The 11,279-nt window shown below is 43.2% G+C and overlaps 2 protein-coding genes across 8 annotated transcripts in view; one reads left to right on the top strand and one right to left on the bottom strand.

Annotated features, from left to right (window-relative positions):
- Window positions 1-289: 289 nt before the first annotated feature.
- Window positions 290-8,854, bottom strand: LOC311251107 (uncharacterized protein). 6 transcript variants are annotated; one of them, XM_084343404.1, is made up of 13 exons: window positions 8,832-8,854; window positions 5,755-5,822; window positions 5,496-5,593; window positions 5,258-5,380; window positions 5,052-5,163; window positions 4,804-4,867; window positions 3,476-3,516; window positions 2,461-2,645; window positions 2,021-2,104; window positions 1,685-1,911; window positions 963-1,067; window positions 837-883; window positions 290-736 (listed from the first exon to the last, which is right to left on the bottom strand). In XM_084343404.1, exons 2-12 carry the CDS (start codon window positions 5,816-5,818, stop codon window positions 859-861), a joined length of 1,128 nt encoding a protein of 375 aa, XP_084199530.1. In that variant the 5' UTR covers window positions 5,819-5,822; window positions 8,832-8,854; the 3' UTR covers window positions 290-736; window positions 837-858. The 6 variants fall into 6 exon arrangements, with proteins under 6 accessions (XP_084199530.1, XP_084199527.1, XP_084199526.1 ...); XM_084343401.1 differs by having other exon boundaries at window positions 5,496-5,596; window positions 8,832-8,846; XM_084343400.1 differs by having other exon boundaries at window positions 5,496-5,596; window positions 8,616-8,832.
- reeld1 (reeler domain containing 1) overlaps window positions 8,793-11,279 on the top strand; it is a 9,802-nt gene continuing 7,315 nt past the window's right edge. Inside the window, exons 1-2 of one of the 2 annotated variants that reach the window (XM_084343393.1) lie at window positions 8,802-8,868; window positions 10,848-11,106. The gene's annotated coding sequence lies outside the window, so the exon portion shown is untranslated. Of the gene's footprint in view, window positions 8,869-10,847; window positions 11,107-11,279 lie in introns of both variants that reach the window. The other variant, XM_084343395.1, reaches the window with a different exon arrangement.

Here is an 11,279-nt window from a genome sequence, read left to right as displayed (position 1 = left end):
GCACCAAAAATGATATAAATGTAAACGTAATACTCTGTATTAATTCACCTTTTTATTTACTTCCCCATTTAATTTATTCATTTTTACATTTATTGACTTTAATAATTGAGAAAGATTGTAATTATGAATAAATTGAAGAGTACGTTGAAAAGTAAATACATTCCCAAGCAAATGAAAAACAGAACTATGTATTTTAATTTAATTTAAACACATTTGTTTATTTATTTATTTCTATGTTGTTGTTTTTTATGTGAACTTAAAAGTAGATGAAACAGAAATAAACAGGAAGTGTCACCGTCTTTTCTTTTATTTTCATTTTTCCACAGACTGGTCAACATCATGTGTCATCCCAGGACTTCAGGAAGATGTAGCTCATTGTAAAATACTACATGATGTTGTGTCAGTTCATATCAGACGAAGTAGAAAACTTGAGAACATTCATGTGTTAGATATCGTCTTCAAAATAAAGTCCCTTTCATTCATTTATTTACAAAAGTGTTGGATTTCCGAGCCGCTTCAAGCGTTAGTGAGGCGACTCTGTTCCTCACCTCGGCTGTTTGGCTGGAGTGTCTTTGAGTTGTGGCTGTGAACTTCTTCCTCTCTCTCACTTCACGTCAGTCACACTCACATTACACAAACAGAGGAGATATAAATTAAAGCCTAAACTTGTGGAGTTCAAGACATGTCCGTCGTCCTGGTGGCGGTACAGTCCCGTCTGCTTTCGTCCAGAAACAAACTGAAGACACAGAAGATATCAGAGCCGTCTCATTATCGTCCTGTTATCTGAACCGTCGATGTAACTAAATGACTTGTTAAGATGAACGTGTTGGACTCACCTTCACCCGTCGCACCAACCCGTCATAATGTGTCACCATCACAGACTCTGCAGGAGGAGAAACACACTTTAAAGACCCTCACTGAGCGTCGGTCAGATACATCCAGACAGTCTGATCGGTTCTTACACAGCCTTGTGGAGACTCTTCTGGTTCATCATGTGCACTCTGAAGACGCTTATCGCTTTAAACACGTCCATCTGGTCCTGGTGTTCCTCCAGCACCTTTCTGTACCTGTCGGACACATTTATTTAGAAGAAATGTAAATAGGTTTTGGATCTCAGAGCTTCTGGAGACTTCGGACGAGCTGTGCGGAGCCATTTTATGTTTTTTAAATCAAGTCTCCAGCTTCTTCAGCTGTTTAGCAGAACGCTGCAACTCTGTTTTACTGTGAAGCTCCAGAAATGTTTTGTGGATGACGAGACTTCGCCTGACTTTCCAAAATTGCTAACCAGGATTTGATTTCCTGAATTCTTGCTGATGCAACAGCTCCTGCTGCAAGCTACAGAAGGAGGCGCACATCTACTCGTGGTCGAGAGGCTAGCTCACTAAGCTAGCTAACGTTACAGTTCAACCGAGTCGGGCGCTATTAATGTTTACATCGTGCGTGGTCATGAACACGAGCCTCTCGTTTATGAGTAGATGCATCCTCCTCCTCCGAGGTCTGTGAATCATCTTGAGTAACTGGGTCATGACGTTTGGGCGAGTGCCATCTTGTTCCATTAGTTTTTAGAGAAAACACTTTGCATCACTTGAACTTGTAATGGAGCACCGTTGACAGATTACAGCCTCTAAATGAACCTGCATGCAACAACACCACCATAAAGGATGCTACGATGGCTGACAGGTACCATTGTGTCCAGGCGACTTCCTTCAGACTCTCCTCCCTCCACTCCTGGTAGAGGACTTCAGACTCAGACCCAGACCCAGTCCTGAGCTGCAGCCCGGACAGAAAGTCACGGAGGCAGGCCCGGGCCGACAGCGCCACCAGCCAGTAGACCGGCTCCTCCAAAACCACAGAGTGGAAAGACCAGAGGGACGACCGGAGCCACTGAGGTGGAGGCAAGTCGAGGAGGCCCTGGAGGAGGAGACGATGATGACTAACTAACATGACAAACTAAATTAAATGTCTTAATTCAGCTTATTAGTGGCCCGAAATGTAAACACAGCCGGGCTGTGTGTCACACCTGGTTTCTGCTGCTGTAGTGTTTCAGTGTGTCCAGCAGCGGTGATCTCAGGACATCTGCTTCCTGTAAACTGCTCACCAGGACCTGAGGGAGGAAATGAGACGCTCACATCACCACCCAGTCAAACCAGCTCAGCTCAAGCTGGGAAGTCGTAATTACATCATCAAGCAAACAACAAGTTCATTTTATATGATCGTACAGGAGGAAACAGGGTGGAGTTCAACAACAAGACGTGATTGAGATGACAAATCAGTTTACTCATCTCACCTGGAGTTTAGTGTGAGGCGAGAACAGAGATTTAGGATTCACAGTATAAATAAAATGTAGAAGAGTCTGAGTGTTACAAGTCTGCTGAAACTAAAAACACATATGAGTTGCTGGCTGCAGAACAAAAGAAAGAAAGAAAGAGCAGATGAAGTCCAACAGTGATGACCTCTGACCTCCAGCGTGCTGCTGACCCTCTGCAGATACAGCGCCTCCTGCTGCATGAAGCTGGTGTAGCAGCGCTGCGTCAGGTGTCCAGACCGGAGCTCCCGGAGGAAGGGGGACGAGCGGAGGATCTCCTCGGCCAACGAGTCGCTGTGACCCCACACTACATCAAACAGACTCACGTTGGGGGCGAGACCTGAGAGATAGATCAAAGATTTTCAATACCTTTTGTATCCATCGCCTTTGTTCATTTTATTGACTGTTTTTTGTTGCAGGTCTCGCAAAATTCTACTTATTTTTGTGTGCTTTTGCTTTTTGTGCCTTGTGTCTGTACGAAAGGTGCAACGTAAATAAAGTTGAGGGACCCCAAAAGTCCAAGGATGAGCACGGATACGAACCCGCCAGGACCCGTGGGGGTCATGCATACGATAATTTCAAGTCTTCATGCTTGAAAAGTCAAATATGGTGTTCCTCAGGGATCGATGCTCGGTCCACTCTGAGTCACATTTTCAGAACACATAAAATAATGTTTCACTGCTACGCTGACGACACACAAACATATCTTCCGGTAACACCCAATGATTCCTCCCAGCTGCTTAAATAAGAGACATGTTCAAGTCCTGCATTTTAACCATTATATATTTCCATTATACTTGACGACTGCACCATTTCTCAAACCCATACAGTGAAAAATCTGGGAATACCATTCCCAGTCAGTCTCCAACAAGGATGTAACACAGACGTCCTTCTTCCTCCTCTGTAAAATAGCCCACAGATGCCCAATTTTTAAAAAATCAGATCTAAATCATCTCACTTTCCATCATAACTTCTTGAAAAGACTATTGAAATACACTATTTTCTGCCCATGACAACAAAAAAAGGTCTTAAATTGATCCAGACTGAAGTTGTAGTAAAACACAACATGCGCATTATATACACACATTTAACTCTGAGCCCAGCAGCACATTACTTTTAACTGGCTGTCAAACTGTACCTACAGGCTGTAAAAAACAGCGACAGTCTCACCTGACTCGACTGGTTTCCTGCTCTCGGAGAAGACTTCAGAGCTGGAGATGAAGAGATTAAAGACAAGGACTTAATGTTCGGTTTAATATATGATCACACAGTTATTCACACATTATTAGGCAGACAATACAAAAGAAAACTGAATGTACTGTACTATACACAGAGATACTCTGATGACATGAAGTCAGTATGCAGTATCTGATTCACTGACGTTGTCGCTCTTGTTTTCGTAATGTGTATTTTAATCTGTGTTTTTTGGTTCGTCTGCGTTTCCTGCGTCTGTTCCCTGTGGATGCTTGCTTTTTGTATTTGCCTCTAGTTCTTCTTGAATTCTCCTTTACCTGTTTGTTACAGAACATTTTGGATTTCAGCTTTTGTCTTTTAGCCTCGATTTCTTGTGACTGAGTCCTTTTTTTTGTTGTAAAACATAACACTTAAATCTTTTTACTTTAACTTTATAACTCTGACCTGCTTCTGAGTTGTTTGAAGACATCTTGTCACTTTTAAACACAACAGCACAAAGAGCGTCTGTAAGTTACAGTAGAGATCCTTTTCACTCTCCAATTTCAAGTGTTTAAGATTGATCACCTGTTTGCATTTGTTTGATCGCTGCAGACAACTCATTTTACAAACACGTCCTAAGACGACGGCAAACATAAGAAGGTTCAGTGATACTGGGGAATGTTTGATTTGTGTGGCGAGGGCTTAAAGGAGACCTATTATTCTCAGGGAGGCACCTGAGTGAAATAAGTTGTTTATCTAAGGAACACTTCTACACTTTAGTATATATTTGAGCCAGTAATCCACTTTTTCTTTTTCTGTGATTGTCCTTTATACCTTCGTTACAACTGGTGTGCTCTAAAACAGAGACTGACTCTCTGTGTCATAACTTTATTCACTGGTTTTGGTGAAACTGGACGATATGTTATGGAGAAAATAACTACTTCTTGCTTAGCTAGTTAGCTCAGTTAGCTGTGCAGCTAGTTAAGTTTCGAGATTCATGAGGGGCGTAAAAACACAAAGCTCCTCCAAAGAAGGCGCCTCTGGTACCAGTCAGACGGTCGTGTCCGTGCACACAGGAGAAGTGTGTGGAAGTGCAGCTGCAGGCTACAGCTAAGCTATCTGTGTTTTAATTATCTGGTGGCTGTAGCTTCATATTTAGCGCACAGTAATGAAAGGGGTCTGCTCGCCTAACTGTCGGCAAGAAAACGATTAAGACCATTTCCCAAAATGGTGGAACTATTCCTTTAATGTTTTGTATGACAAAGACTGGTGTGTGTGACGCAGTTAACGCACTGATCACTTAAAGTAAAAAGACTTCAGCCTACCTGGCTGCGGTGGAGCAGATGTAGAACCTGAGCTCTCCACAGGGGGCGCCATGCTGCTCTCCACCTGAACACAACACACACAATTAATACATTTACGTCTCATTTAAGATGTTTTTAGAATAATAATAATAAAACATTATGCATTACAAACAACAAATCATCAGATACAAGATTTGTGAAACAGTCGCACAAAAAACGACTTGGTTAGGTTCAGGAGAAGAAAGTGACATTTTTTTTTTTTTATTTACTTTCTGGATCCATTTGCATGCAAGCCCCGCCCTCGCTGGTCTTTTTCTGCGTCTGATTGGTCCGATCATTGATCCTGGAGGGGGAGTCATCGGTCCAAACCCAAGAGCCGTTCTTCAGAGAGGAGAACAAGGAGCATGTTTGTGAAACTGCACAGACAAACTCGTGCTTCAACTACGCCCTTTTGTTCTGTGCTGTGTATAATAACCTGTTGTGCCTGGTATCCACCCAGCCACACAGGAGTGTGTGTGTTCATCAGCTGACGCACAAACTGCCTCTCCTCCGGGGTGTGAAGGGACGCCAGGTGACCACCTGTCTGACAGCACATAGACTACACACACACACACACACACACACACACACACACACACACACACTTAACCTTACTGCAGCCAGGTAATAATCGCAGGTGTTATGAAATAAAATGTGTGTTATCCTCAGTTTACCTCAGCAGAGCTCCAGGAGCTCCACACAGGGTAGAAAGCGAAGCATCTCTGCCCGAACAGGAGCCACCGAGGTGGGCACTGAGAGGCCTGCTCCGTCCCTGCTGACACATTATTTTATTGTCAGTAATAAAACACATGAAATATGACTCGGATAGACCGTATTCACACGGCGGCCATCTTCCTCTGATCAACCAAAAAGTGGTGAAATTATGAAAAAGAAAATGGCCGCCGTGTGAATATCATCTATTGTTTTTCTTACCTGAAGATGAAAGTGGGGCTGACAGGAGGACGGCCAAGACGAGAGGAGCCAGACACACCATCATCTACCTGTAACACACACACACACACACACACACACACACACACACACAGAACAGGTGTCATATACCCAACGAACCACACACCGATAGGTCAGTGTTTCTAGGCAACACAGTATCTGCTGAGCGTCATACGCAGGAGAAGAAAGAGGAGAGGAGGACAACATTTTGAATTTGACAAACACAGCAGACAGTCGGCTACGTCTGTGTCGCCCGTGGAGAAAGTTCCCCGCTAGCAGCTGACCCTGGGTTAACCTGGCTAGCCCCGGGGTACCTGTCTGTGGGGAACACACAAGTGGTGCCCTGCAGTGGAGCTGAACTTGTTCTGAATGTCGTCTTACTACTCTAATTACTTTAAGCACCGAGCCCCACGTTGAGTGGATTGTCTGGTTAGCCCACTTTGGAAGGCGTGAACGCATCCTTAGCCTGGAGCTAACTGGTGTGTGATAAACCCTTCAGTCGTTCAGCCTCTCGCGTTTCAAAACACAGCTACAAAGTGCTTCCTGTGGTTGAAACTGGACCTTTAAGGTCTCATCCGTTCAGTTGGGTCTCACTCGATCCCGCCCGGTGCAGAACCTCTCTGTCTGCTGGCTGTCGGATCTGGATCACGGAGGCTCAGGAGACCAGCCTCTCCCCTCCTCTGTTTGCACTGGTTATCAGCTTGAACCTTGTACCGCAGGAGGCATCCGCATTATATTACTGTTGTGTAACGTCTCGGCTAAGTGTGGCCGTCGAGCGGAGAGGTCGAGGAGGAGGGTCATGAGGCTTGGACAGTGCCGGGGACATTTTCACATCACATCCGTCTACGCAAATAAGCTGTGTATATTTGTTTATTTGTCACACGCAGCACTCTCACACCCGGCACGCCGACGTTAGCCTCAGGTCAGCAGGGTTATCCCAACTCTAGAGCAGCGCCGTCACGGTCTGAACACAGGCCAGTCGTTAGTTTGTGTTGGCAGACTCCATATCTAAACAAATCGTGAGCGGAGAGACGAGACGAGGCCGTCCACAGAGAAATCTGAGCCTGAGCATACGCAGTGTGAAGAGTCCTCTACAAGACAAGTGAGCAAACCCAACGAGCCGCCAGACGTGGCTGAAGTCCTCTCGATGGACCTTGACTCAAGAACCTTTTGTCAAACTTCAATGAAAGTTCAGCCTTCAGCCGTTTTTAAACATTCACGTCATCGTTTTTTGGATGTTTGCTCCATAAAATGTCAGAAAATGTCTCCAGAAGTCCAGGATGACGTCCTCAAGTGTCACAGACGAGGACAGACAGCAGAAAATATTCACATTTAACGAGCTGGAGTCAGAGAATTTTCACTTAAAATGACTCAAAGCGATTCATCAATAATCTAAATATATGAATCGCTGCAGCTCTGTGAACATTAAAGACATGTTTAACCAGCGACTGTGAGGTTTTGTTCACTTGTTCAATCTCACTTTATGTTTTTAATGTTAATTCTGCAAACTAACCAGTAAATATTAATGCAGTGAAATAAACAAAACGACATTGATGGAGAGTAGAGACACTCTCCTCGATCATTTCCATTCATTGCCACTTAAACCTCAGCACATCTCACACGTAGCCTACTTTGTTACTTCCCTACGTTCGTCGGGCAGGTTTAACTTCCACTTTTAGATTAATATTCAACATAACCCACAAGCTAAAGGTGAAAGCAGTGTTGTTAGGGTCTTTGTGTCCTGTGTCTTGTAGCCTGCAGCTTGTAAACTGAGTCTTTTCAGGTCAGCTTGTGACCTCGGGGCTCCTGGAGACTTGGATCACAGCAGACGAGCTGTGCGGAGACATTTTATCTTTTCTTTCGTGGACCAGGAAACTTCACCTGACTTAAATAACGAGTGGATTTACACTGTCGGATGAACAAGAGGCACTTGTTCCCACTGAAGATGTGAGAAGACAAGAACGACTCTGATTTAATCATTAACTTGATGCATATACGAGCTGATAGATGTTGTACTTTTTTTGACTTCACTTTAACATTAAAAACACACAAAATGAGATATAATTGACTGGAAATGAGACAAATAAACCTGGTGTAAGTTATTGCAGAGAAAAAGAAACAGACTGAGGAAATCTTCCAGTTCAAAACTGTTTACAACCTTCAGTGTTTGTTTCAGGAAATGCACTTTGGAGTCTTCACACCACTGAAGGCAGTCATTGAGAATTAAGTCTAATCTGCTTAACTGCAGTGTTAAAGACATTTTAACCTGCTTATATATAAATATATGTATACACACATATATATAAATATAATGCTCACCCACCTGAGCTCAGCTGGAGGTCCTCTCCCCTCCTGTGTGTATCCACTTTAAACGGCTCCTCCTATGTAACTAATATTGATGCACGAGCTGGAAAGACTCGACCCTGAAGTATTCAAAGTAGCGTCTGTGCCGTGCATCAGTCACATTATGCGGTTGTGTTTCACTGCACCCTGAGTCAGCTGTTCCTGTCGGACTGGTTTTATTGCCCAGAGGCGAATTTGACTTACAGACAGTACCTGGTATTGATTGTAGGAGTTATCATTGCGTGACGTCCATCGAGACACAAAAACAAACAAACAAACAAAAAACGCTTGGAAATCATAGGGGGGGGAAAAAATCGCTTCCAGAACTCGCCTTAGAAATGTCGGATTTTTAAGTTTTCTTCACTATCAAAGCAATACGGTGTCAGTTACGTGTACATCCATGAATACGTCGCACACAGCTGCTGCTTGTGGTCAGTTCGGCGCACTTTAAATGACAAAATGTAAACTAATATAGGCATGTCAAAGAGGAAAGTACTGACATTGCACGTGATGAGGTCCCACGGTGTTAATCTGAAACAGTGAAGGCTTTATGGTCAGCATGAGGCCGCGCACGCCCCCACACACTCGTTCAGCCGTGCACGTCTCATAAACAGGCTGTAAGATGAACTCAGAGGTCCACTTGGGTCAGGACGGACCAAGTTCACCTGTGAGAGGAACCGGCTCAGAAGCAGGCTGCCATCTTAAAGTAGCCTCACCTTGGTCGACTGAAAGCCCCCACGAGCCTGATTAAAGGTGCAGTATGTAGGAATTGGCCACATGTTGAATCCAAGACAAGACTATCACCATAGTAACCGCTAATCGCTGCTGTAAGCTAGTGAGCTAATTTAGCCGTGAAGTTGGAGTTTGGTGTTTACATCAGTAGCACAGGGCCGGGACGGGCTAGCTGGTTAGCATGCTAACTACAGTAGATATCTAACTTCAAAACTGTTATTTCTTTTAGTTAATTTTTTTATGTTTTCAACCAAAATCTTAAATTTTGCACCTTTAAGTATCAAAATTAATGTTCTGGCAATAAATATACTTAAGTGGGCTAGCTACAAGTAAAAGCTAATTAGCATTTTATCTATATAGCATACCGAGGGTCTGAACGATGATGTGTCGATTCAGCAGAATCTTTGTTGTTTTTATCCCAAATAAAATAAATTAAAATGAGCAGTAACTGAGTAAAAGAAGTATCTATTAAATGCAGTTAAAGGTGCAGTATGTAAGAATTGTACTTGGCAATGTACAAGATAAATGTACTTAGTTATATTACATCACTTTTCATAACATTCAGAGAAAAACAAGCGGTAGAAAGATTTGAATAAAATACTGAAATCATCGATCTGGTTGCTTCCTCTGTTGTAAATGGATTAATGCATCATCTCGTCTGACGCCAACACAAACGCTTCAGTCATGTCAACAAACAGCCAGCCACTGTTTCACATGAGACATGAACAGATACAGAAGGAAATTATGAACCCTCAGATGCACAAGTGAGTCCAAACATATTTGTAAAGAGAAGTTTTTTTTAATCATTTTAGGTTTCAGCTAACATATTTTTGATATCAGATCATTTACATCGTCACTGTTGGACTCATTATGGACCACAGAACCAGAAACATCACCTTGTTTTCCTTTTCAGAGCCTGCTGCCTTCACTACCCACAATGCAATTAAGCCACTGAGTGACAAAAGCTGCCAAATGTCCGCTGTAGCTCGTCTTCCTGTCCTCTCATCAGTGATGAGTGACGAGTCTGTTGATCTGAATTTGCTCTTTAGCCGTTTCAGTCGTAACAAGGTGCTCGTTCGACTAAAATGAGGAGCAGACGTCTCATCTTTTGTGATTTCATTCTTCTTCTACACTCACAGACAGACAGTCAGACACCTGAACAGTGATGATGACAACAGGAGGCAGAGAGTAAATAACAGATATAAGAGATGAAGTGTTTGGGAGATCCTGGAGGGAGGCGGCCACAGCTGGTGTACATCCTGTTAGGTGTGTGTGTGTGTGTGTGTGTGTGTGTGTGTGTGTGTGTGTGTGTGTGTGTGTGTGTGTGTGGTGGGATCCTGATCTCATAGAAATGCCCCGACTAGATAAGAGTGTCTCTGCTGCAGTGTGACATCTCCCTCCGGGCTGAAACTCGGCCCTCATTGTTGCCTCGTTGAGCTGCTTTGTTGTGCAGGAATGAGTCTTGGAAATGAGATAGTTTCCAAACAAACAGGGAGCAGCACATCACCAGAGGGACCGCTAACAGCTGCTCACTATACACTCTCTCTGTTGCTATCTGTGGCTGTACTGTAAAGTCTGCGGCTAACACCAGCTGAAGATAATTTCATGTTTTGCTTTACAACATAAAGTTTGAATTATGAAGTTATTAAATTGACATCCTTACATCTGAGAAGGTGGAGCAGGAGAATGTTTGACATTTGGCTTGAAAAATTATTAAAATGATTAATCGATTGTCAAAATAGCCTGAATTTTATATCAACGTATTGTGTCGATTGTAACCGAGAAAGTAAAATATCTTAGGATTCATCATCGTAAATAGTTATAGAGTAGTATAAAAAATTAGTCATTGGGCATTAAAACAAACATCAGAAAAAGGAAGCAGCCATGACATGATTTGGCTTCCATACACACACAAGAGCATACTGAAGCTTATTATAGTTTTATCCACATTGTGTGTAAAATTACCTGCAGATCTATACATTCTGGTTCTACATCTCCAGCCTGCCTTCGTATCCTGGACCCTTCGTTCCCTCCAAACTTCAAGCTCATCCTCACACACAAACTTTAAAGTCACACTCACTGCTCTCTGTTGGGAGTCCTTCCACACTCAACAACAACAACTAACCTGGAGGACTGCGAGGAGGAGAAGAAGAAGAAGAAGGAGGAGAAGAATAAGAAGAGGAAGAAGAAGGAGAAGAAGAAGAAGAGCATCAGGTCACTGAGATTTTCTTCACATCCTGAAGGTTACTGCTCCATGAGGTAAGGATGCTCATGGATCAAATTCATCCAACCACCTGAGTGTTTCTGTCACCGCTGCACTGTTCATTCATTCATTTGTAAACCAGTGATGGATTGTAACTAAGTACATTTACTCGAGTACTGAAATGTTGAGGTACTTATACTTTACTTGACTATTCCCCCTTTTTTTCTGC

Source organism: Pagrus pagrus (genome assembly GCF_965226575.1).
Source record: "Pagrus pagrus genome assembly, chromosome: 22".
Taxonomy (NCBI): domain Eukaryota; kingdom Metazoa; phylum Chordata; class Actinopteri; order Spariformes; family Sparidae; genus Pagrus; species Pagrus pagrus.
This window is presented reverse-complemented; position numbering and strand designations above follow the sequence as displayed.

Excerpts from the sequence above, each read along its gene's own strand:
- LOC311251107 (XM_084343401.1), bottom strand. The coding sequence starts at position 5,818 with ATGATGGTGTGTCTGGCTCCTCTCGTCTTGGCCGTCCTCCTGTCAGCC. Across the intron at positions 2,646-3,475 it reads CAGGAAACCAGTCGAGTCAG|GTCTCGCCCCCAACGTGAGT; the intron begins GTGAGACTGTCG and ends TCTATCTCTCAG. Across the intron at positions 884-962 it reads AAGAGTCTCCACAAGGCTGT|AGTCTGTGATGGTGACACAT; the intron begins GTAAGAACCGAT and ends CTCCTCCTGCAG.